Source organism: Macaca thibetana, chromosome 3 (assembly GCF_024542745.1).
Source record: "Macaca thibetana thibetana isolate TM-01 chromosome 3, ASM2454274v1, whole genome shotgun sequence".
In the NCBI taxonomy this organism is placed as follows: Eukaryota; Metazoa; Chordata; class Mammalia; order Primates; family Cercopithecidae; genus Macaca; species Macaca thibetana.
In genome coordinates, this window is record NC_065580.1 from 99,215,379 (window position 1) to 99,242,844 (window position 27,466).

A 27,466-nucleotide genomic window follows, 5' to 3' on the forward strand; every position below is an offset into this window, starting at 1 on the left:
TTTACAATTACAGTACATGAATGTACTTAATGGCCCTGAATTTAATGTACCTAATGATACTTTTAAAAGGTTAAAACGGTAATTTTATGTTATTTGTGTTTTACCACAATAAAAATAATTTTAAAAATTAGAGTAGCTGTTCAGAGATTTAGGAGGGGTGTGTGGGAGTGAACATTTTATTTTACTGAATTGTCAAGGCCTCACAAAGTTGTACGGAAATGCTTGGAAATGTACAGAAAATTCACCTTTATTAGGTCCTCTTGAAACAGTTTCACACATCTGTACACTGCCAGATGACTGATCAGCTCATTCAGGCTAAGGTAAGGCTGATGGCTCTTAACTGTCACAGGGAGTAGCTACCAGTCAATTGAGAGAAAGCTTTTAGCTAGCACCTCTACTAACCCACAGATTTATGTCATAATTATACCCCTGCCTCCGGGGCAGACACAACAGAAATTGCAGTCATGGAATCGCAACAAGGGAAGAGACTTGTTTAAGGGTCATTTAGTTCAATGATCTCTATCAAGCTTCACTCTCGTTCATGAGATTTCAGTCCTCCACTCTTTGAACACCTCCAATAGTAAGCAACTCTGTATTTTCCAAAACTGCCTAGGCTAACTTTAAGCAGAAACCTGGTTTCTTAAAATGACCAATCATTGTTTTCATTTCCATCCGATGGCAAATGGAAACACGCTTGCATTAAAGAATCTATTCTTGTTCCCCTGAGGAAAGTCTAATTCTTTTCTGTGTGATTTTAGTATTAAGTGTACTTGATTTATTCTTATTCTTTTAAAAGTGTTAATTTTCCACCAAATGGAAAACATTATTAATCAAGCACACCCTTCCTGGATGGAAGTAGACATTTTGCTGTATTTACTTCTTAACAGGAGCACCCTGGAGATTAAAATGCCAGAACTCGATTCAGGTATTTGAACGATGTTCATTTTAGACACAATGGCAGGCCAGCAGGAAGACAATGTGAGAGCAGCCATTCATGTGAAATACAAAACCCTCGGCCGCTTTCTTCACTTACCCAAAGACCTAGCCCTGCTATGAAGCCAGGCCTGAAACTGTGGCTGCATAGAGTAACAGGGTAACAAGGAAGAAGAGATGCACTGGGCAGCACCTCAAATGCCTGGCTGGATCATAACGATTGTGTTTGGGAACCAGGGTGACAGGAAGGCCCACCACCTCTGAGAGTGTTGCTCTTCTAACTAATTATTTTGACTGCCCAAAAGATTTATGTTTAATGTATAAAATTTAGAGAGAAAAAAAAGCCATAGATATCCCAAGTTAACCATTTGGTATATTATTTATCCTTTCATAGTAAGTAAGCTTGGTGATTATATTTAGTGGAGTTACTTGAAATAGATCATTTAGTTTTCGTATGGATATATTATTCTTTGCATCCACAAAAATAAGCACTATTGGTGGTAGTTGGAATATATACAAAAGTGGAAATATTTGGTAATCTTATTTGAAAGTGATCTGCCATGACAATGTAGTTCTCTTTGGCCTGGGGCACCGTGTATAGAAGCATGGCTTTGGATGATTCTTTGATGTGCTTGAGTTCAAGGCTCAGGAGGGCATTGCTTACCACACACCAAACCATAGGGCTTCTCAGGATTTCTTCAAAGAAATACTAAATGATCCATTGGACAGAAAGAGTACAGCTTTGTCTAATGACCTAGACTGCCTTTTGCAGACTTCTAATTCTTTTCTTTCCTTTCTCTTAGATGGAGAGACAAATGTCAGTGAACTCCAGCATCATGGGGATACAAGGTCCAAATCTCAGCAACCCCTGTGCTTCTCCCCAGGTCCAGCCAATGCATTCAGAAGCCAAAATGGTAAGTAACAGTTATAATCACCCTTTCATTATTCTGTGACTTTTTCTTTTGACTTTTACTCTGACTCCAAAATCTTAGTTAAGCCAGGTAGAGGGCTCCGTCTTTGTTTTGGTGAATGAAAGGCAGTGCAGAGACTGCCCCTCTTTTTGAGGATATTTGTTACAGAGCCTTGGAGTCAGATAATCATGTAACAAGCATTGGATTGGCATGTGGTGTTAATGAAAGGAACGTTTAGGAGTTTTGGTAGATCCATACAAGTTGGGGTAGGATATACCCAAGTATGTATATGTTTGCTCAACATGTGAAATAATAAAAATAATACAAAACTACTCATTCTTCAAGGTAGTTACAGTTTCAATGCCACTCTTCCTGTCCCCATATTCGTTAAGACAGAAGCTTGATGCTTAAGCACCCACAAAACATGAAAATGTTTTGTGTTTTCTGTTATATTGTCAGAAGTGACATTGATTTGAAAGGATGAGAGCTCTTATTTTCTTGCAACTCTTACTGAAAGGCATGATTTCAGGTGAAAATCTTCAGTGATTTTTAACATATGATGTATGTTTGCAGTAAGGTCAGTCTTTCCAATCACAGATAGAGTTATGCATCTATATTCTACCAAATATTAGCAAAACCAATGCAATACGTGTCTGTCTTTGCAATATGAAGTAAGCTTGGTGATTATATTTAGTGGCGTTACTTGAAATAGGTCATTTAGTTTACATAAAGTTTAATTCTCCTACCACAATTAATAAGGTATCACATGACTACAAAGTAGACTGCAGCAAACTTTCTAGCATCTGATATTGGATAAGGATAGCTTTTGCTAGAAGTTGGAGATTAATCTGGTCTGCTGACTGGCAGAATTAGAGACTGTATCTGATGGTTGGTGTGAGGATGTTGTTGATAGTTCTGAAAGTTAGCCATCAATTCCTGTGCAGGGTGGAGTCAGACCCAGTGACTTCCTTTTTAGTGTCAGCAAGAGTTTTCTCATGCCTGCTTTGGTCACTTTCTCTTGGAAACTTCACGCATTTGACTTGCAGCTTCTTGACCCAAGGAATCAACTGAGCTCCCAGTGTTGGCTACCTTGGGCAAATAAAATCTGTGGTCGAGAGAGTTCTCTTTGCTATGCCACAGTCCCTGTGATGTGCCAAATGGCACCAGCATCTGCAGCAAAGCTCGTTAAATCTTTTTGGAATCGGCAAATATTTTTTCAACTTGAGCCCTGCTGAGCCAAACCAAATACTTGCTGGCAGAATAAAGTTCAAACTGGCATCTGTTTTGGAGACCAAAGTAATGCCATGTATCTTGTTTAAAAAAAAAAGAAAGAAAGAAAAGAAAAAATGAACTGTGAAGGTACTTAAGAAAAATAAATGTAAGTTCTTCATGTATATGAATAAATGCTCAGGGTCTGTGTCTGAGATGTGACTCCCTGTGGTTTACTTCGGAATCTTCTTATCTGCTTCAGGGTCTGTACCTTTTGGAGGGACCTTCCAGATAGATGTTAGGTAGATTCTAAAACAATTCCAAACTGAATGTCTCTGCCAATTGATTTTCACTGGATTTTATGCCACTGCTTGACTCAAAAGTGTCCTTCTCCTCTTCTTGCTGTCAAAGAAGGAAAATGCTTCCAAAGGTGGTATAGGTTTATGCTCATTTATATGTATGAAATAAATCACATGATTTGGCAAATGAATAGTGAATAATGTCAGCTGGAAACAAAGGGAACTGGTCCGTACTTATAAAAATAGTTTTACCCCACAAATGTTTGTTGGGTTAAATTTACTGAGTAAGCACACCACAAGGCTGATTCATGTTCTAAGAAAATGAATATTTCCAGGTCCACAGCATCTGAGCTAATTAACTCTATCACAGGGTTGGGCCTTAGGGAGTACAACTATTCTCTGCTCAAGCTCCCACCTCTACCCCTGTTACTGCCAATACATCAATTTGAAGGGAAAAATGGTAGCATTGGCTGCTTATGTTTGAAAGAATAGCACTGGAAAAGTGTTAAGTGAATTTGAATATGTCACTCAGCATCTCTGTTCTTATTATGCTTGTGTTTTTACTGGAGAAATCAGTTATTGCCCTATACTAACCATATAGTATTTTCTAACAGCTTTGGGCTGCTCAGATGAAAAGCTTTTATGAAATACAAAGTAGTGAAGGAAAAAAAAAAAACTTGCACGATTTTAATGTCAGCCAGAGCCTCCCCAGGTTTCTCTGAACTATGGGCTTTGTTGTTCTATGCCTCATTTTCTTCCTGTGTAAGACTGGAATGGATTCCAGATTTCAACTAAAACTCTTGTTTCACTATTTTCAAGGACTTTTCCAAAGGTCACACATGGACTATTGTGATGAATGCACTCTGCAGGGTGTGTTCCCAGAGCACACAAGTAACCAGAGAGCTGCAAGGGAGGTGTTGCCCACACCAAAACACTGCAGACTTATTCTCCTGGGGACAGTGCTGTCAGAGTGTCCATTTCGAGCTCCCTGTTGGCCACAGACAAAAGCCATTATCCTAAATCTCTGGCGAAAGTTGGAGGTCTTGGAAGTGGACAAAAGTTTAAGACAGGATTGCTTTAAATGCACAACTTTGTTAGAATTTTTCTGACTAGTGATTGCCCATTAGAGTGCATCTGTTTTCTTTGCCCCAAATTAGTAATTTCTATTGTGAGCGCAAAGCAAACCAAGTGCCTTTAACAAGCTCTCCAGTGCATTAATCTACGACAGCCTAGATCAAGAAGCACATGTGCAAATCTTTTGATTTAATGTCCATTAGTATCAATGTACTGTAGCCACATCTGTCCAAGCTATTTTTATCATAATTCTGGCTAATTATAATTTCATTTTATGGATTCATTTTCTGAAGAATTAAGTCAACAGACATGGCTTCACAATGCACATATTGGATTTCTTTTGGAGGTCAGAGGAGACTCAGAGCTCTGAGAGCCTTCTGTCTTTCTAACCTCTCAACATCATAGGCTCTTCCTTCTAGATTCCTGGGAGCAATGTGTGTCTTAGATGAAAGTGGGGTCTGCTAGAAAGAATTTCACTGGATAGATACCTGGTGGACATTTTTAACATTCAAAGGGGAAAAGGAGGAAAGGAGGGGGTAGGGGAAATGCAAACCATACTGGGACACATTTCCAGTCTCTGCAACATGCAAATAATTCTGTAGTAATGTGGTTATGGTGTTCTCAGAGTTCTGTAGATTTGTGTTCATTTCTATTTATGGGAATTAGACCAATTCTATTTAGCTTTGAAACAAGTTATTGTTTTTACTTTAAAGAAACCAGTAACGATTTGGAAGCTAAATAAGCAGTGGGGGTTGGGGGTGGAGACTTGGCCATACACCTGTCTTGTGTCTCATTATCTATGAGTTGGTTACTACTGTATACGACTGATTAAAATGATGGAGGGCTCTGACCACTCTGCCCAGATTTCACCTTAAGTTTAGACAGAGTTAGTGAAGGCTAGGGAGTGTTGATACTAGGAATGAGAATAGGAAAAAGGTATGTACAGGTGCGACCTGATTTTCTCCTCAGTACAGCCCCACGACAGAGATATTGTTACTGTTTGTTTGTTTGTTTGAGGCAGGATCTCACTGTGTCACCCTGGCTGGAGTGCAGTGGCATGGCTGTGGCTCACTGCAGCCTCGAATTCCTGAGCTGAAGCAATCCTTTCACCTCAGCCTCCTGAGTAGCTAGGATAACAAGTGTGCGACTAGCTAGTTTTTAAAATTTTTTTTTGTTGAGACAGGATCTCACTATGTTGGCCAGACTGGTCTCAAATTCCTAGCCTCAGGACATCCTCCTGCCTCAGTTTCCCAAAGTGTTGGGACTATAGGCATGAGCCGCCATGCCTGGCCTGTTGTCCCCACTTTACAGCTGAGGCAATTGAGGCTACAAACGGTTAATAAAACTGGCCCAGTGACACACCACTTAGCAAAGACTAAAGTTTCAGACTCCAATAACAAAGCTTTTTGATCACAACATTGATCCTTCGATAAAAATATCATATGGCTACCTGATAGATGTCAGTAACCAGCAGGTTAAATCAGATTCTCTTGGTTTAATTTCTATTTACATAAAAATTGGAGACAAGGATTGCAAGGATAGTTTATACCTCCAAATAACCTGGAAAAGATGTAGAGTAGTTAGTAGCATTCCCCCTTGGTTTAAACAGGGTTCTGTAGCCTCACTAACTGGTACAGCTTCACTGTTCTTTATCCAAACACATTCTTGTCTTGACTTTTCTTATTTTACACATGTGTCTCTCTCACTTGATTGACTGAAAGCTCCTTGAAAATAATCTATGCATCTTGCAAGCTCCTTGTACTGAGAAAGGTCCCATAAATGAGAAATGAATTTAATTGAGTTGAGTTGAGTTGAATTAAAATAATGAGAAGGAACCAACCCTAGCAATGATGATGAAGGTGGGATGAAGTGGGATAAATCCAGATGAATTCTAAGCTAAGTAATCAGCCTATCAAGAGTAGCTGACTTCATTTGATTTCTTTGAAAAATACCTAAATCTGTCATATTTTTTTTCCTGGAGAGAAAAGCAGTATGTCTGTTCCTTTGAAAACAGAAGTTGGAATGTCATTGTCCTCCTTGGAGTTGAGAGTAATCAATACTAAATGCCATTTCTTCCATTGTTTTGGACTGGCCATGCCGTATTTTGATCATTTATTGTCCATACCTCATCTATAGTTAGGTTTGCAGTTTATTGATACATAATAGATACATAAGTAAATGCGTTGATGAATCAATGAAAGAAGCTAAAAGGACGAGAAAGACAAGGCATCTTAGAAATGGAGACTACTTAGTTAGAACCTTCTCCAATTTCCCCTTTTCACAAGTGAGGACACCAAGGCCCACTAAAGATTTAGGGAGATAAAGCCTTATTGTAAACACAAAACTGGACCCTGAGCTTGGGCCTTCACATTTCTACCTAGAATTGTGCTTTCTCTGTCAGCTGCACTGATACATTACTAACAGTGCTTCTGTCGGCTCGTGGTTTCCTCCACACAGCCTGGCAGACAAGAACTAGGGAGGTATGGTTGCATATCCACTTTGTTTTGAATGTCAACCTGGGTGTGTTTGTGTTTGCCTTTCCCCTCCCTAATTATCGAGCTGGATAACTGTTTGCCTACAGTGCCCCTTGGCCACCCACTGTCCAACAGATAAATCACAGAGGAGCCTGGCTCCAGATGGGGTTGCCTGGAAAGCTTATACACATGAAAAGACAGTCTCCAGGTAACATGTCTCTGCCACTCCTGAAAAATGCAGTTCTTCGATTTGCCTATTTGCTTTAATCATCCCCAGCATCACTTCCTAAAAGTCCAGGATTAACAAACTATGAATGAATAGGCTGTCTGCTTCTCAGAAGCTCTTGACCAGGAAGGAAGTGCTATTGACTTTAAAGAAGCTCTCATCAACTTTTGAATCATGCCAGCAGCCATGTGACCCTGTAGCCTGTGATCAGAACATGAAGATGATGGACTGAAGTAAGGTGACCACATTTCTCAGAATCCTCCTCCCTCATTGCTGTGAAAACCACCGTCCACCATGCAGATGAATAGGAATCACATAAGATTCCATGACAACAGCAGCAACAATAACAATCTATATTGTCACTCGTATATATGCTGTGTCTCACTTTAAAAGCGATTTTCCTTCTGAAAACACCATGGTAGAAAGTAGTTATTGCCAGCCTGAATCAAGCACTTATGTATGTAGTAGGAGCTATGTTAAGCATCTTGCAATATCTTCTCAATTTTTAGAACAATTTGATGAGGTAGATATTCTTTTTTCTTTGTTATTTTTTGAGACATCCTGCTCTATCACCCAGACTAAAGTGTAGTGGAGGGACCATGGCTCACTGCAGCCTCAAACTTCCAGGCTCAAGTAATCCTCCCACGTACTAGGTAGTGCAGCTAGTAACTAGGATTGCAGGTGCACCACAACACCCAGATTTTTTTTTTTTTTTTTTTTTTGATACACAGTCTCCCTATGTTGCTTAGCTCATCTTGGAACTCCTGGGTTCAAGCAGTCCTCGCACTTCAACCTCCCAAAGTGTTAGGATTACAGGCATGAGCCACCACACTTGGCCCAGAGACTCTCCTTATCTTATTTTATGAATGAATAAACTGAAAGGTTGGGTATGTTGTAGAACACGCAGTTGGTAAAATATGGTCTGGGATGTGAACCCAAGCACTGGGCTCCTGGTTCTAGCCCTTAATTGTAATGTTTAGCCAGCAGTAGGGATTGTTATCCTATGAGTTTACATTAGTAGAGCCCTTTACAAATTGCAAAGTGCTTCCATGTACATCATATTGTTGGGGCTTCATAGCAACCCTGTAGGATCAACAGGGAAAATTACTATGCTTGTTTTATAGACACAGAGAGGTTAAGTGACTTTTTCAGGATCACTCAGTGGCATAACCAGGACCTGAGCCCAGGTCTTCTTTGATTTTTGTCCTGTTTCTATTATATCATGCTAGCCCTGGCGTTCCCATGGTAACTTATTCTGAATAAAAGTGTGCCTTTGTAAAAATAAAGCTCAGTGGCATAAAGTAAGATTAGGCTCAAATTAGTAGCTCAGGCCCCATCACCTCTTTGCTTATGCCTATTAAACTCTCTAGACCTCATCAGCTAAATATTGGAGAGGAGTCTTCTCTATATTTCTGTCTGGCCGAGACAAGTGCTGAATTTGAGTTTAGCAATTGTTATTAAAGAATTAAAAGCAATAGCACTTTGAGACTAACACTTTGAGAGCTAACAGAAGCCCCATCTCCTTTCTGCTGGCTGGAAGTATGACTTTTATATGCCATTGCCACTTTGCCCATTTAAACTGTAGAAAGTTTAATTTGGGAATACATCATGTCATCTTAAAAATAAAATGTAAATGATTAGATTATGAGACCGTTGATAAGAGAAGGGCTAGCAACCATCTATTTATATTTATACAGGGAAGAGTAAGTTCTTACAGAGTTTGTATTCCATGACCTGATCAGAACTCCAGATGCACGAGAATATACATTTGATTATGTGTCTTGAAAACAAGAATTGAGAGATGATTAATTGCCTAGGAATCACCAAATTCCAAAATAGGAAGGGAGTTCAGGGATTCTTTTGGCAAAATCCTTTCTTTTGAGGAAAAAAAGGCCTGAAGTTCAAGTTAATAACCTGTCTAAGGTCACAAAGCTAATGAGTGGAAGAAGGAGAATTAGAACCCAGATTCCTGATTTTCAAGTTTGTTGAACTTCCCTCTGTATATACTATCAGGGTTTGATGGGAAAGTCATCCGCTGGTTGCTGTGAGAGTGACCTTTGTAAGGTGATAGCTTATGAAGCATTTTCTGCAATTGGGTTATTGAAGTGAAGTACACAGGGGTGAAAGAGGCCGATCAGCTTTTCCCTTCTATGTCAACTGGGAATTGAAGCTGATCATCAAATCGCCCAAAGGAATGGGCTCAATTCTCTATGATTTTGCCAGAGACTTGGTGGTCTTGACTTGGCTTATTAGCCAGCCAGAGTATGAATACAAGCTGAGGATTTCATCCCTTGGCACCCTTGGCACCCAGTACAAAATGCTTTGGTTTTGCCTGCCACCAACCCAAATCCCTGTGTTGTCTCACTGTTTTCATTGAGCCTGCATGGATCTTACTCAGGTTCTAGAGCTCCATGTCATGCTGGGTGTGGAGTGGTGAATGAATCCACTGCTCACACAAGCACAGAGGGGTTTCAAAACACCCCTTTCCATCCCATCTTTTCTCCGGGCCCTACCTTCTCCACCCTCACAACCGGCTCCTCGTACACACACTCAGACAGACATTCTCCTAGGACTCATTGTCTTTTCAGTTTTATTTCTTTCTCTTTCTGCCAGTATCCACCCTGTTTTGGTAACCACGGCAACTGGTGAAATACAATCCCAATATTTGCTAGCTGCCTGTCACCCAGCCCAGCACGCGCATTGCTGGGTCTTGTTTTTATGTTTGTTTACTGTTCCTGAGCCTGAACTGAGACGCATCTGGGCAAAAAAGAAGCCGCATATGGTTTGGGTCAGAACACCCGCTCTCAGACAAAGTTTTCAGGCGCCTCTTTCTTGTGTATTTGTGGACGTGTGAGCACGCGTGTGTCCCTGTCTGCTTTGGAACATTGTGCAAATAAGTTCGGCTGTGTCAGAGAAGCCAGGGGAAAAAAAAGGAAATTTAACAATCTTGTTACAGGGAAGTTCTGCTTTGCAGAGATATATTTTGGTCATTTTCTTGGAATGTGTGTAGCTTACACTTCCAAGATTTTTGCCAGCACAGCCAATAATGAAAGTTTGCTTTGCACTTTGGGATGATGACTCTGTCTTGCTTTGTTTTTTTTTTTTTGTTGTTGTTGTTGTTTCTTTGTTTGTTTTTGTGGGAAGCACAGGAAATTTGTGCCTTGAAAGGGATGGAAGGTGGGGCATTCAGGTAGACAGTGGAGGCAAAGTTTTCCTAAAGGTTTAGGGTTTTTTGTTGTTGTTGTTAAAACCCAAGAATCCAATCTTGAAGTTTAAACTATAAAGAGTATGTCTTCCCTTTTGATATTCTTTTAAAATTGTCTTTTTATCACTTGTTTGAGAAGCTGGATTGTACTGAATGATTGTTGTATTGCCATAGTATAACTAAGACGAACCATTAACTTCCTAGGATACTTAGGTCCCAGACAATAAAAGCATGCCTCAGTTATTTTTATTTCAAAACTGTATACACAGTCCCCAGGACAGAAGTGTTCAAGGAGGACGAGATTTTAATCCAACTGTGGCCTTGTATTCCAGAGATTAAAAGAGCTACCAGAGAGCCAAGTCTGTAACCTTGCTTTCAAAATAGAGGCAGGATCTGAGGTGTAAGGAGCACACTTGGGCAGAATTTCAGAGCTGGTAAAGTGTTTCACATGCACCCTTTCCTGGAACTTCCTTCTCCCTTTTGGCATCTTGCGTAGGAACGTGCCACACCCATGTTTCCGTGGTACCTGAGCCTCAGTTTGGTCCAGTGTTCCTGCCAGCCCCTTCTCCTCCACTCATCTCTGCACACCATGATCTCGCTCCAGGAGCCCCTCTCAGGAGCTCAGCATTTTCCTGACGGCTTCTTGCTGCCTTTGGCTGCCCTGCCTACACTTGCATACAATCCCTGTTTGCTGCTGCAAACTCCACTCCTTTTGTCAAGACTCAGCTCAAAGACACCTTTCCTGTGAAGTCTTCTTGCCTTCCCTAGGTGGGCAGGAGCCATGCCTTCTTCTAGGACAGACTTCACTTGCACTGTTTGTCTCTTCCTCATGGAGCTTTACCGTGTTGTCATTGTCCAAAGGACCTGCCTCACTGCCAGCCTGCAAGCTCCATAAGAGCTGGGGCCAGTTTGATTCAGCTCCATGTCCCCAGTTTGCCATCTCTCCTGTACTTGCTAGGTGCCCAGTAAAGGTTTGCTGACAGAAAGAAGGAAGAAAATCTGATAAACTAATTGAGGTGGTGTTACTGTGATTTAATATGTCATCCCACACTGTGGGCTACTTTTTTTTTTAAGTTCCAGGGAGAAGATGAGACTTAAATCATAATTTAATTCTACCATTTAATCATAATGGTAGAATTCAAGGACCCATAATAAGCAGGTGGGAGAGAGACACTGAACAGGTGTGAATTCTACCCCAAATTCCCCAAATCTCTACGTTGGTACCTGGGGGCTCTGCCAGCCACAGTCAAGTACAGTTCTGCAGAGAAGCCCTGTATGAGGCCTCTTGACCCCTGGTGTGGTACCATCTGAAGGTGTGGTGGCCTTATATCAAATGCTTTAGCACTGTAGTGCTAAAATCCTCTTGCTGTAGGCCCAAGACTTTAGTACTTTAAACATACACACACACACACACACACACACACACACACACACACACAGGTTAATGGATTCCAGTGTCATTTTGGTCCAAACATATAGGTGTAAACTAAACTTTTTGCCTTTAATACATAGAGGCAAAGGAATGTGTTAAAATGAAAATTTCCTTTGCCTTTTTTCTCTGTTCATATATGTAATACATCAAAATTGGGTTCATACTAAATATAGTTTATATCATGTTTTTAAAAATTTTACCAGTATTTTTTCCTATCAAGTGTCTTTTGAAAACATTTTAATAATTTTCTAATTTATGTTATGGGGTATCACTTAAAAATTTAACTATTTCCTTATTTCTATTTCTGGATATTTGAATTTTCTGTACTAGAAATAGTCCTTTGATTATAAAAATTAGAAAGACAAAAAAAATCTGAAACTAATTACATCTTTACTTAGTTCCTTAGGATAGATTTTCAGAATTAGGATTCACAGGTTGAAGGGAATAAACATTATAACCCTTCCAAATTTCTTAAAATTTATACTAAATTTTCTTTATTTCTATAATATAGGAGGATTTTCATCTTACAGCATTTTCAGAGATATTTAACATTATCATTTTAACAAGACTTTGCCAAATTTTTGTTTGCATTTCTTACATTATAGGTAATGTTGAACGTCATCTTAAATATTTTTTGGCCACTTGATTTTATTCTTTGATGAATTTCTGTACTTTAAGGTAAAGGTGGTTTTTCTTCCTTGTGGTCCAGGGAACTAGTAATAGAGTAGATTGTCCTTCCTCTGCTGCATTTTGAAAATTCTTATTAATTAACCAGCTTCACCACCTTACTTTACAAATTATACTTTCATTCGCTAAGACTAAATGAATAATTTTAAAAATATACTTAATCTTTTATTTTGTGGATTTTGTGTTTGTTTTGTATTACTTTTTTTTTGTTTGGGAGCGGTGTTTAGAGGTTGGTTTTTATTCTAATCTTAAGCTTTCTGATTTTTATAGTTATACAACTTATGTGATACAAAAATATTGGCTTCTCTAGGAGTATTACTGTGGCTCTTCCACATTTTCTGTGTTTATTTAACCAAGCCTTTGATTATTTAAATATATGCTTAAGTATCTGAAATAAATCAGAGATGTGTTTGTGTCATTCACAATGTTCTGAGGTAGGATTACATGGATCCTGCTCTTATCCCATTTATGACAAATCAATCTCTGGCCATTTTTATTTCCTTGGTCACTATGTAAGTATATAGATTTATGTTAGTTACACTTTATCATTATCATTGGATGGGTAAGTGTTGCTGACTCCGATCTCAAGCAAGAAAGTTAAACAGAAAATAAAAGGAGCGTAAGTGTTATTAATGGAATATTATTTTAAAGTTGAGTGAGTCCTCTGTTAACCAGGTTGTAACCTCCTTACTAGTGTCTAGGCTCCCTGAAAGGGAGGGATCTGAACACCTGGCATATAGTTGCTAGAAAATATCTATTTATCAAATGAATAAATATGAATAATTAATTATATAACAGTATTAAACATGCACTGAGTGGCAATCATGGGCCATGTTACTATGTGCTTCCTCTCTCTCTCTGTCTCTTTTTTTTTAATGGGATCTTTTTCTGTTATCCCTGCTGGAGTGCAGTGCTCCAATCATAGCTCACTGCTGCCTCAAATTCTTGGGCTCAAGGGCTTCTCCCACCTGTTTCCCAAGTAGCTGGGACTACAGGCAGATGCCACCATGCCCAGCTATTTTTAAACTTTTTACAGAGACAGGGTCTTGCTATGTTGACCAGCCTCAAACTCCTGGTCTCAAGTGATCCTCACATCTGGGCCTCCCAAAGCTCTGGGATTACAGGCATAAGCCCCCACACCTGGCCCCGTGTGCTTGCTATGTGGTAAGGAGTCAGTGAGGAACTACACACAAAGCACTTTGTGTTGTTTTTGTTTGTTTTGTTTCATTTTGAGACAGAGTTTCGCTCTTGTTGCCCAGGCTGGAGTGCAATGGCATGATCTCGGCTCACTGCAACCTCCGCCTTCCAGGTTCAAGCGATTCTCCTGCCTCAGCCTCCCGAGGAGCTGGCATTACAGGCATGTGCCACCACGCTCGGCTAATTTTGTATTTTTAGTAGAGACGGGGTTTCTTTCTCCATGTTGGTCAGGCTGGTCTCGGACTCCTGACTTCAGGTGATCCGCCCGCCTCGGCCTCCCAAAGTGCTGGGATTACAGGCGTGAGCCACTGTGCCTGGTCCCACACAAAGCACTTTGTGCACTTATGTCTATTATCTTCTTTAATTATCCCACTGTCCTATGAGGTAGGTGTCCTCATTTTTGTAGACAAATGAACTGATGTACAGGGGACAGTGCCCAGGATCATTTAGCCAGCAAATGGCCAACCAAGAATTTGAATCCAGCTCTGGTTTCAAAGCTTACATTCTGAGTAACCCTAGAGGACTAGCTGACCCTTCCATGCTGTCTTTGCTTTGGTTACCTTAAAGCAACGTGGTGAGTGGATTTCAGGAGGTATGGATGCATGGAAGCAGCGACAATTAGCCAGCAAATGCTTATTATCCATGTCAACTGTGTACTTAGGCTCTCTCTCTCTCTCTCTATTTTTTTAACAGTAGGCCCCTGATGTTCCTCGGTGGGTTTTTCCTGGCCATGTTATGAATCCCTAGACCCATGCATGGAGCACATCATTTCCCTGCACCCAGGGCAGCAAGTGGGGAACACAACCACATTGTAATCCTGACCCCAGATGGAGGGCCAGGCTCATCATCCTGTTCCCACCCAGAGCTGTGGAGCAAATGCAGCTCAAATCTATACCCCAGCAGAAGCGCAAACCACTATAGGTCATGGAATTTGGGGGGTATTTTTTAATATTCGAAATCTCGAGTGTTAAATTGGAAAATACCAAGTCTCTGTATCATTAACAATAATGTTAATAATGACCACTAGCTCGTATTTTAAGAACTAGGAAACATTTTCATAACTTTCACATAGACAGTAGGCTATCTTTTCAGGGAAACCATAGCTCTCAATTGGAATTAAGAATAAAATGTTTTGTTGTTGTTGTTGTTGTTGTTCTTTTTAAGAAGCAAGGTGAAGCATTGATTGAAAACAAAAACAAGGAATCAGACTACCTAGCTTCAGATCTATCTGTACCTCCTGGTTTCTTCACCCCTCTGTTCCTCATTTCCCCATTGACAAAATGGGGATAATTTTTAAAGATTAAATGAGGTAACAGAGAAATCATTTAGCACATACTAATTTCTCTCTCTCTCTCTCTCTCTCTCTGTGTGTATGTATATATATGTGTATATATAGAAATACTTTTAACTCCTGTTTCAAAGGATACTTCTGTTTCTTTCACTGGTTTAATTCATATGGTTTAAAACATACTTGTTCAAGGTGCATAGTCTTAGAAAGGAGAAAACTGAGACTAAAAGAGATTAAGTAACTTACTTTAGATCATTCAGCAAAGATATGGTAAAAGTCAGTTCTAGCACTCAACTCCTAGCTTTGATTAATGGATTTAGTTACCATGTCCTTTGTAGAGACTTGGATAGAGAAACTCATGGGAGTTACACAGCTGTTACATTGAATTTACCAATTAATTAATTGAAATATGAAAAAGTAAATGTGACTTTTAAAATTTTTCACAAATAGTTCAAAATTTATTTTAGAAAACAGAGCTCAGTGCAGTATATTTTCAAAATTTAAACACATGTTATTGTTTTATGGTTTGTTAGTTTACAAGCTTATAAGTACAAAAACACTTTATAACATTAAACCTTTTAATGTTAAAATACTAGGGCTAAAATTGCACAAAGACTAAAGGCTCACCAAGAAATATATATTAAATTCCGTCACCTCAAATAGATTTTTACTGTCTGTGCAAATTACTTTGAATTATCCAAATATTTGGAATACATCTAGCCCTGAGACTTAATTATCTAGGTACCCTAAAATGACATGAATCGTGCCATGCCAACTTTTGCCATTATTTTTTCCTAAACACCTAGGATCATTTCTGATTTGCATAAGAGTTTCCCTTAGGCTTTGCAAGTGTACTTGGAATAAATGCTAGCAAAGGAGCAAGAACTCCCCAGGCTCCTGGATGGAGGTGGTTGGGTCTCCCAGACATGGTTCAGTAGGCTTTTTGCCAACACACCCTCTGGAACAACCATACCCGTGATAACAGAGTGTAAAAAACCTGATTATTTTCAAATCTGATGAATGAGTTCAGCTGTTCGGTAGGCCAGTATGGGGTATGTGAGAACATGGGATCACAGCAAAAACCATGTTTATCTCACTCCATCATTGCAGTGAACTTTATCTCCTGGGAATTTTCTTAAAGGGCAAGTCTGGACAAAGTCATGGCTTAATGACCAGAGAGTCTACAAGCGAGTTGTTCCTGTGTTCCAGTGAAGCAGAAGACAGGGCCTGAGCTTGTGAGGAAAGATAAGCTAAAGAACTGCATATGCTCCTTAGACAAAGATAATTTGTCACATCACCATCGTTCATCTCTTAGTTCCCAGCTCACTGTTCCAACAGGTCTGTTTTGCAGATTTCTTATATATAAAAAAATGTCTCTAGCCGTCCACTGAGCAATCAGTTCATTCATTCATCCTTTACCTCCAAAAATATTTATTGAGCACTTTTTAAATACCAGTATTACACTTAGTTCTCAGAGATACAATGGTAAATAAGCTATAACTTAAGACTCAAGAACTTACAGTCCAATGAAAAAATCAGGTAAATAAATAGAAAACTAAGTATGTTGTGATAAATATTATGATAAAGTCAAGTACAAGGTAAGCACCTAATATGCCTTCAGACTGATGGCCGGGAGGTGTCTAGAGTGGTTCTTCAGCAAGACTTCTGAGATGAGTCAAGGTCCTGTGCTCTTCAATACAGTAGCCTAGTGGCTACCTGTGTCTAGGTAAGTTTTAAATACATGAAGATAAAATAAAATTTAAAAATCAGTGAGTTCCACTATCCACATTTCAAGTGCTCAATAACTACATGAGGTCAGCGGCTATCATATGGGCCCCCACAGATAAGGAACATTTCCATTATGTCTATTCAATAGCGTTGGTCTCAGCAGATCTCAAAGGTGAGAGGGGAGGAGTTTTGGAGGAAGAGTACAAAGAGTGAGCTGAAACCTGGAGATGCTAGGGGAAAACGCATTAAATAACTGTTTTAAAATAACAAGTTATTTTTTAAAACGTATGTATTTATTTATTCAAGAAACATTTATTATTTGTGCTAACAAGCCGCGGGTTTTACAAAGATGCTTAAACACAGTCTCAGTCTCTAAAGAACTTACATTTTTTATGGGCAAGGTAGGGGTCATAAATTACCACCAAAAATGCATATTTGAGTTTAGAGGACAGACTGGTTAGTTCAAGTGTGAAGCAGTGAGTAGGGAAAAGAAGAATTTGCAGGGAGGCTCAGGCTAGGCTTCATTCTTCCTGAAGTTGTTTATGACCTGGGTCTTGATGAACTGTAAGGATTCAGACAGGGCAGTGGCATTAAATTCCTTACCTTGGTTAAAAAAAGAAACATTCAAGTTTCACAAAGTTCTTATAGCTTTAGGGTCCAGCAAGCAACTGGGAAGCTGAGGCTCTCCCCACTGGCATATTCATTAATGTCTTTCTACTAGGACTGCCCCTTATACAATAGAGATCTCATTCGGCCGTGCCAACTTACACGGAATAGTCTCCCTTCTAAATGGTGTTCCGTGGATTAGTTTAGGGAAGCCTGAGCCAGATCTTGTTTGCATTAGGTGGCTGAAAAAAGGATTGGGGGTGGGGGGTTAAGGATTATGCAAATCACTGGCTGATATGTAGGTTGGAAACTGGAGACATGTGTGAAAGCAGTTTTTATGCACCAATAGGTGAGGGAACTAGGAAACAGTTCTAGGTGAACTATGGGGTAGCTAACTTAGGCAGATTGAATGAAATTGTCAGTAAACAACTATATAAATTTATGAATTTTGTTCTCTGAATTGTGTAATTCAGGTCTTATGAAACTCATCCCTGGCCATTTATTCCCTGATTTCTTGGGATCAGAATCTGTTCAATGACCACTTTCCCTTTCTGTTTGGTATTTTTCCTCTGCTGGGAGTGTCTGCAAAGTGCAAGTGAATCTTGCTTATCACAAAAGCCACTTGGTCCTCTATTTCTAGGGGTATGATGTTCTCTGTTGTTTGGGAAACACCAGTCTCAGAAATCCTTTTGAAGGAATTCTCCCAGTCATCCAGGAAGAGAAACATTCAAGAGAATGACAGAAAAGGATCTTCTTAGCAAAAAAAATCATAGCCAGTGCTGAGAGGAAAGTTGAGATCAGATCTTTAGAAACTGTGTAACATGATGATGAAATAAAGGAAAAAACAGTTTTCCAGATCACTCTTTAAAATCTCCTTTGAAATGGGGTAACCAAGGCTTGCGTCTTCATTCTTTTCCAGTAGAAAATCCTTTTATTGAAACTCATGTAACTCTTTGAAAAATAAAAAGGTGATTAGAAAGATGGCATGAATTGTTTGAAAGAAAAAGGAAATTTTATTTTTTTCATTGTTACCTAATGTGATTTTAAAAATTTAATTAAATGTAGTTGGATATTTATTCAGGCAAAAAAAATCAAAAGGGACATATTCTATCTGAATATTATGTTTTTAGTTTCTCAAGACCGATAATACGTTATGAACATATTACCTGGCCATGCAGGGATAATTTTTTTTTTTTTTAAACAAACTTGTTGAATTAACTGATTTCTACTTGACTAAAGGTTGTTGAGTTACCAAAAATGTTGTGGAATTGAGCACAATTCAGGAAGTTTTACAGTGCTTCCTCTGGAATTCCAAGGTGGAGCTTCCACAAATCCTTCCATTAAAAACAGGCCTCCATGCACACTCATGAGTGGTGTTCCCAAAGTGTGTTTAAAAGTCAGTCATTCAGAACTCAAAACACAGTTTTCCTCACAAGAAATGTCAGAGATGGTTACTTTCCCAGGGCTGCCCACAAAAGCCTTTTATTCCATAATGTATCTGAAAGAGCCTCCCTCCATCTGTTGAGCGAAGAATGGAGTAGTACTGGACAGAAATCCACCCCGTCCACCCCCACCCTGCAATCCCTGAGGGCAACACTTTTTATTTGCTGAGGCAGCCACCTGGACTTCAGGGAGAAAGAAAGGAAACACATTTCTCTCTGAGTGGATTCTCTCTCTGAAACCATCCCTGGAATGGTTTTTTGTAGAGTGAATGTTTATCAACCAAGATGTGTTTCTTTCCTTTGAGATAGCTCAATAACAACAATTAAGTGCATTTTGAACTATCTCTTCTTTTATTATCGTGATCTTCATCATGACTGTTCTGCACCATTACTGGATTTCGAAACCAGAGGAATGATGATCATATGACAATCAAAATTATCATCCCTTGGATTCGTTGTTTAGCAAGGGCATGCATCGCCCATCTGCCAAGATATTAATATTTTCATAGTCCTTAAAAATAGCCATAATGTGGACCAGGCACGGTGGCTCACACCTGTAATCCCAGCACTATGGGAGGCCAGTGTGGGTGGATCATGAGGTCAGGAGTTAGAGACCAGCCTGGCCAACATGGTGAAACCCTGTTGCTACTAAAAATACAAAAATTAGCCAGGTGTGGTAGCACACACCTGTAGTCCCAGCTACTCGGGAAGTTGAGCAGAAGAAATGCTTGAACCCAGGATGCGGAGGTTGCAGTGAGCAGAGATCACGCCACTGCACTCCAGCCTGAGCAACAGTGAGATTCCCTCTCAAAAAAAAAAAAAAAAAATCCATACTGTGGTGTTCTCACATTCAATTAATATATTGTGACTTTTTGATGTCCGATCAATTGATTCTTTTTAACATTGAAACCAGAGATGGGAGTGATGGAAATGACCTACAGAAAGATTAAATCTACCCACTGCAAGGTCTGAACTAATCGAAGCATTCTGTATGCTTACTTCACATTAGAAAATGAACAAACCCTTCATCTCCTCCTCATCATTACTAACACCAACATTGTCTGACATTTTTGGCCACCTAGAAATTATATTCATGATTTCTCAAAATATAAGTTACTATCTCACTAATCCACATTCACCTCTCAGGATATACTTGGGAAATTTTCAAGTAGTATCACACCCTGTTGCTTTTTCTTATTTTGCTTTTTTTTTTTTTTTTTTTTTTTTTTTTTTTTTGAGACGGAGTTTCACTCTTGTCCAAGGTGGAGTGCAATGTCGCTGTCTCGGTTCACTGCAGCCTCTGCCTCCCAGATTCCAGTAATTCTCCTGCTTCAGACTCCTGAGTAGCTGGGATTACAGGCGTGCACCACCATGCCCGGCTATTTTTTTGTATTTTTAGTAGAAACAGGGTTTCACCATGTTTGTCAGGCTGGTCTCAAACTCCTGACCTCAAGTGATCTGCCCGCCTCAGCCTCCCAAAGTGCTGGAATTACAGGCGTGAGCCACAGTGCCTGGCTTATTTTGCTTTTACTAATCGAGGGATGAGACTTGGATGACAGTGCAGGCCCTAAGGTGCTATAGCTCATTGTCCGTGGTGACTCAAGGCTATTTTTTGCAAAAATACGGCAGGGAGGAAACCCAGGGAAGTGGACATTAGAAAATGATTTGTCTCTATCCGAGTGCAGTGGCTCACGCCTGTAACCCCTGCACTTTGGGAGGCTAAGATAGAAGGACTGCTTGAGGCCAGGAGTTTGAGACCAGCCTGGGCAACCTGGTGAAACCTCATCTCTACAAAAAAATACAAAAATTAGCTGGGTATAGTGGTGTGTACCTGTAGTCCCAGCTACTTGGGAGGCTGAGATGGGAGGATCACCTGAGCTCAGGAAGTCAAGGCTGCAGTGAGCTGTGCTGTGATTGCACCACTACACTCTAGCCTGGCTTCAGAGTGAGACCCTGTTTCAAAAAATAAAAAAGAAAGAAAGAAAAAAACTTAGGAAACTGTTTGTTTCTGTATTGGTTTGTTAGCGATATCCCAGTAACATACCACAGACTGAGTAGCTTAAACCACAGAAATTCATTTCTCCAGTCTCACAATTCTGGAGGTTGGAAGTGCAAGATCAAGGTGTCAGTGCAGTGATTCCTTCAGAGGGCTCTGCAGGGAAGAATCTGTTTCAGGCCTCTCTCCTTGGCTTGTAGATGGTCAACTTCCCCCTGTGTCCTTACCTGGTCTTTCTTCTCTGCTGTGTCTGTCCTAATCTCCTTTTCTTATGAGGACATCAATTGTATTAGATTAGGGCCAATCCATGTGACCTCATTTTACCTTTATTACCTTTTTTTTTTTTTTTTTTTTTTTTTTTTTTTTTTTTGAGACAGAGTCTTGCGTTGTCGCCAGGCTGGAGTGCAATGATGTGCTCTTAGCTCACTGCAGCCTCCACCTCCCAGGTTCAAGCGATTCTCATGCCTCAGCCTCCCGAGTTGCTGGGATTACGGGTACACGCCAACACGCCCTGCTAATTTTTGTATTTTTAGTAGAGACAGGGTTTCACCATGTTGACCAGGACGGTCTCGATCTCTTGACCTCAGGTGATCCACCTGCCTCGGCTTCCCAAAGTGCTGGGATTACAGGCATGAGCCACCATGCCTGGCCCCCTTTATTACCTCTTTAAAGGCCCTGTCTCCAAATACAGTCACATACTGAGGTTCTGGAGTTAGGATTTCAACATATGAATTTGAGGTAGGGTATGGGAGGAACAAAATTCAGCTGATAGCAGTTTCCTAAATTGAAGATTGCTTAAATATTAAAATCTTAAACAAAATCCTAACCAGGATGCAATGATTTGCCTTTGCAAAATCAAATCTCGGATTCCAGTGGGAGTTCTGTGAGGATCTGTAAAGCCTAACTGTGCTGGGCTGGTCTTTCTCAGGAAGAGCTCTCCCTTGAGAATATTGTAGCTTGCAGACTGGTTCATTTCTGAGGCTGAAAGCAGGCAAGAGAGGTGCCCAGGGTGCAAATATAGGAAGAGCTTGCTCTCGGCTGTCTGTATGCTGATCGTGTACTGTGCATTTGCACAACTCTGAGAGTGAATGTCTCTTTAAATCTTGTGCCCTGGACATCTCTCTTGCTCCACCCTGGTCCCTGCACTTCTGTAGAGGAAGGCAAATAGTATTTATAAGTTGTCCTCACATCACTCTTTCAATGACATTTTGGCAAACATCTAGTATTCAAGTGTTCTCAGAAGCTGACTGATAGTGTGATTGTTAACATGGGCTGGGGGAAGGAATATGAAGGCGTCCTAAGTCATTTCCTTGTTAATAGTAACAGCCACTGAACCAGGAATAGATTTTGGAGTCCTTGTGCCATATCTCTACATTTGTAACCCAATGGCATGCTTGCTTTTATTTGGCCACATTCTTAGCCTTGATGCTAGATGATGACCTAGAGGACAGCCCAGGATTTGGGAAGGGATTCCATGCCTTGATTTGTGAATCCATAGCCAGGCTCAGAATATGCTGAGGTCTTTGGCACTGTTTCAGTGTTATGATCCTCTTATAAGTGTCCAGCTCTATTCTGAGAACGGAGCAGGTGCAGATGCACCTCATCTCTGCCAGTGGCTGTGGCCGTGAACTTTAGAAACCCATTCTGCTATGGCAGAGCAGAGCTCCAAGACCTGGAGCAGACGATCCACACCTCTGGAGCATGCTGCTGTTCTAGCAACAGGCCGGAGCTGTCTAGACAGGAGAGAGCTTTCCTTCTTACCCTCAGCAGTGATTGATCTGGCCGTGGAAGCAATGCTGTTTTCTTCCCAGCAGTGGTGTGATTAGTGAGGCAGTGAATGTTGCTGTTTTCTAATAGACCAGCTAGGACAGCTAAGTCCCAGGCTTTCAGGATGAACATTTTAGTGCTCTGGCTCCCTGCTTTTGCCTAAGAACATGCGCTTCCTCCAAGAACCTGCTCAAGCCCTCCTGGAGGAAGTCCAGATTGAAGCTTCTACTCACTTCCTCAGCTCAGTGCCTTACCATGAATTTGCAGAGCCTGATGAAATATTTTATCATTCTGAGGGGATAAAATTTTATCATTCTGAGGGAAAATAAAAGCCACCTCTACCCTTCCATCTGACTGTTCAAAACGTACCCTAGAATTTCCTTTAGAAGTTGCTCTCTAAGGAGGTACAAAGCTAATTTTGCAATGAGCCCCCCTTTTTAGTATTACGTGGAAGGTGCACCATTAATATTAGCAAAAATGAATTCTCTAGTGACATGGAGAGAAGTTTTCGTTATAAGGTCAGTCTGCCTGTAACTTTCTCATTCTTTCACTCTATGTAGAGCAACAAGAAAAGTTGTAAGTTCAACGTGGCATTAGTCTGTAGAGGCTCGTTTTAATACTTCAAAGGCTATTTGCAGCTAAATTTTAATAATCTAAGGCCTTGCTGCTCAAAGTGGGGTCCCTCGACCCACAGCACCACCGGGGAGCTCTTTAGGAAGGCAGAATCCCTGGCCCTACCTGAGACCTGCGTTTTAGTAAGAGTCTCAGGTAGTTCGCAAGCACATTAAGTTGTGAGAAGCACTGTTTTAGGAACTATTGAACCTTAAGAGATTCTATCCAAAGACAGGAAGATCTGAATTGTCTCTACCCAGAAGCTGATAATTAACTTTAGCAGTTGTTAGAGGTGATGGTTTTTTCCTATCAAGTCCTTTTGCAGATGGTCCCTCTCTTATCCATCCTGTTTGAGACCCCTTCAGTTTCTAATGAAGCTTAATTGATTAGCTCTATTTGTGAAAAGCTCAGGCCCTAATAAGCACACTCCCACTGGGTACACAACTAAATAGTTTATGAGGTAATTCGTATTTTAATGTCTTTCCTAATGAGCCCTTTCAGTAATGAAATCCCCAGAGAAAACATTATTGGTTCCCAGACGTTTCTTAGGCTCCTAGGGCAGGAAGGCTGATGAAGGTGGAAGCATGAGGCTCTAGAGTAGAAAATAGTTTTCAGTTCAAAACAAGGCAGATTCTTTTTTTCCCCTGAAGAAATATTTCAAATATGGCTTTTCATACCTTCTTTTCTAAATCCTTATCCTCTCAATCATTTTCCACACTAGAAACAAGAATTTTTTTTTTTCCTGAGGCTGTTGTGGAATTCCTTTCCCCTGCAGTAAATAAACAATGTGAGGGTTGCCAGTGTGTATGATCTTATACAAACGAGAAAGACAGATGGAGAGGAAAAGATACAGGAAGACAGAAATGTGTGTGCTCACACACTTGTGTACAAATACACACACAGCACCTGCTGGGTGCCTCAATGTTCTTTGTAAGTCTGTATTTGAATCTTCTCAGCATCATCGCTTCTGTAATAGTTGATAAATGTGTCACTCCCTCCTCATTAAGGGTGAAGGCAAAATGAGTCCCATCATGAGAAAGAGGCATTTAGACCAGTGAAGTGGCTGAGCAACAAGACAGTTATCTGTAGCATAGCAGAATTCTGTCCAAAGGGAGTTACAGCAAATTCCCTTTGAGTGAGGAAGGAAGCTGTGTCACAGGGGCTAGCTGGTAGCCGTCTGGAACCTGCAGTGGTGAAGGGACTCACCTTTCTGCTCCCAGGCCGAGCACAGAGTAGACACACACATTCTTGAGCCCTAATTTGAAGCCAGACAGCAGGCAAAGAAGACCAGTCCCAGCGTGTTTTTTCCAGTCTCTCCCTCTGAGAAAGCTTCAGACAATGGGCTGGGCTGGCCAGCCTGACACAGTGCCTGTCCTGTAAGTGATGGTGAAGCGTAGCCTGACCCTACTTTACCTAACACAAAGATCAAAGCCTCCCAGCATGTAATGGATGCTGAAAAACAGCCCTTGTTTCCCAGTCTTGCCCTTTAACTTGTTAAGGGCGCCCCTCCCCTGAAGGAACACACTTTCTCAGCTGGATGTGGGAGAGGGAGCAGAATTCTGGAAGATGTCCGTCCTTAACAGGCCCTTCTAGAATCACTGCTCGCAGTGGCGTCTCCATTCCCATAGGAGGAAAGCCAGAACCACAGGCCAGGGTCAATGAACGTATTCCAGCTGGGCCTCTGGCCATGTGGCTGGCTGCAGATTTTGCTTTGTTACCTGATGGCTTTGGATAAGCAGGATAAAAAATAATGACTTAATAGACCATGAGTTTTAATAACATGTCTGCAGGTCACTGGGGACAGGGACAGCATAGAGCTCATGTGTAGTGTTTTGCTTTGTTTTCTTGACAAGCAAAATGAATTGTCTTCATGGGTACTGTATGCAAATCTAAATCTCTACAAGCCAAATTTTGTGGTAAATCCTGTGATCTGTGGGTATCTCAGGATTTTACGAAAGAGACGAGCAAATATATGTGTAGGACTTCTCTGAAATCCCAGTTATCACTCTAGCTGTCACCATGAGGAAGAACAATGTGTGGGCAAGGAAAAGCTCTGCTCCAAGCCAGAACCAGCGATCTTGAGGACAGAGAGAGCATTCTGAGTGTGACCCTGCTAAAACTAGAGAGAATGTGTCCAAGCCAAGGAGGATGAACTACTAGAGCTCAGTGTTATGAAAAAAAGAAGAATCTCAGAGTTCTGGAGAAAATTCTTTAAATACCCTGGGCAGGCTTTGTGGAGGTACCTTCATCCTTGAGAAGTGAGACTTCAGTATCCATGGAACTAGTTAAGCTAGAACTTGGCATCGGAGCATAGTGCTGAGCAAGGAAGCCTCTACTCAGATAGACTTGAGTTACCATGGCATGCCAGCGAGGAAAAGCAGCCTGCACAGGCCCCAGCGTGCAATGAGGATTTTAAGATGGTTTGTAGGTCTTGGCCCTCCAGACAGTGAGTTTGCAAGCCTCTGTGAGATTCTGCCTGGAAAGGAATAAATGCAAGAGGGGAGGAAAATCTGAACGAAGTTTTTATTCCAGAGGGCTCTCCCAGTGTTGTAGCTGCTTTTGTGAAGGGACAAAGAAAGCAACCAAAGAGTGGGTGGCTGGGATTTATGTATTTGACTGTCGGACACTTAACAATCAATGAGGCTTTAATATTCTTGAAAGTTCAGGCTCCTACTAAAACTGCCTTGAGCCAATTGCAACTTGGATTTGTAAGCAGAATCCAAGCCTGACCTTCTGAGGTGTATTCTCCAACCCCTTATTCTCTGAATGTTTCAGCATCTGTGAAAGCAGAGGCCTCAACCCAGAGTGGTAATTTCAGCAACTTTTCCAAACAACATTCTGGGTGAGACAAGTCAGCTCCTTCCCATTTACTTATGAGTTAATTAGTATTTAAATACAAGTCTTCAGGCCAGTGATTTATTTTAATAATATCTTAGCCCCTTGGCAGGCCCATGACTTCATGACTGCAGCAGTGGAGAAAGGGCACACCGCCCTGATGGATGTCTCAGTGCTGCATGTGGCTGATTTACAAGGCACTCCTCTGATCTGAGTCACTCTTGCTTCCTCCGCTGCAAGCCCATTGAGTGGCACCCAGCGGTTGGAGCATCTACTTGCTTAAAGTGACAGTTAAAAGAAGTGAGTGGGTTGAATACAAATAACGTGGATGAAATTATTATTGAACAAGAAATCACTGGATACTGCACATTGTGAAGCAGTTGTATATTTGGCCAAATAGGATCAGTTTCCATATGTTCATTGTCTGTTGCATGTATTAAAACAAAAGGTTATAGATGCTGGTTTTAAATCAGTCATCTGCATTTTGTAGGTCTCATTACAACAACGTCCATAATGATGGAGTCAGCTGATTTTTTCAAGACAATCTTTAAGGTTATTTTGTGTTTATTAGGTTGCTAGGGGTACCTAATACATCAGTACAAGTAGAAGAAGGGTTTAATGCAGTTGCCAGATTTTTATGCAAGATAAATAGTTTTACATGTCTCAGAAGTAGAATCCAATTGGCCAAGAAGTTGGCCAAGAGCTGAAATTTGACATCATTCTTGGCAACTGATAGTTTTTTTTTTAATGTGCATAATATAAAAAGCTCAGTATATCTTTTCTAGATATAATATTAGACTACAAATATAACTTTTAACAATTAATCAATATGTGCAAATGAAAAGTAAGTTTCCTAACTGTTGGTCACAGCAATAGACAACATTTCAAATGGAAATAAGCATTTTTTCTTTTTTCCTTTAGTATTTTTTAAATGAGAATATATGTGGCACATCTTTATGTTGTAGGGCTCAATGATACAACAAATACCTACGAGCCCAGCCCCCAAACCCAGAACCAGAGCATCACCACTAATTTCTAACTATCAGTGTGTTCCTTCCATGTTCCATCCAGCCTCACCCTTGGGGTCGTCACTCTCCTGAAATTGGGGCCCATCATCCTTTGGCATTTAAAAAGTAGTTTTATCACAAATGTATGCATATTTAACCAGAAACTGGTTAATCTTGCTTGTTTTTGAGCTTTATATGAAATGGTATATAGAATGGAGTTGTCTGGGCTTGCTTTTTCACTTAACATTATAAACTTCTGACAAGAAAATTTGTGGATCTCATTTTAAGGAAGAGAATGGCCCCATACGCAAATCATTTTTAACCTCTACCATAGATATGTGATACACAAGAAATGTAAGCATACATGTAGAAGATTAATAGGAAATATATAATTCTTTTTTTATTAGAGTTAGAGATGCTTGCTGTTTCCATATTTATTGTATTTTAATTGGTAAAAGATGATTAAAACATAAGAATTAAGCCTTATTTTGATGTTTCTGCAATGTGGTAATTAAACCCAGAGAAGATATATTTTCTA

The 27,466-nt window shown here is 40.4% G+C and overlaps 1 protein-coding gene across 4 annotated transcripts in view; it reads left to right on the forward strand.

Annotated features, from left to right (window-relative positions):
* CREB5 (cAMP responsive element binding protein 5) overlaps positions 1-27,466 on the forward strand; it is a 416,185-nt gene that overhangs the window by 313,892 nt on the left and 74,827 nt on the right. For all 4 annotated transcript variants that reach the window (XM_050783192.1, XM_050783193.1, XM_050783194.1 and 1 more), the window contains one exon: positions 1,737-1,847. In XM_050783192.1, the coding sequence (XP_050639149.1) occupies positions 1,737-1,847 (111 nt within the window). The remainder of the gene's footprint in view (positions 1-1,736; positions 1,848-27,466) is intronic.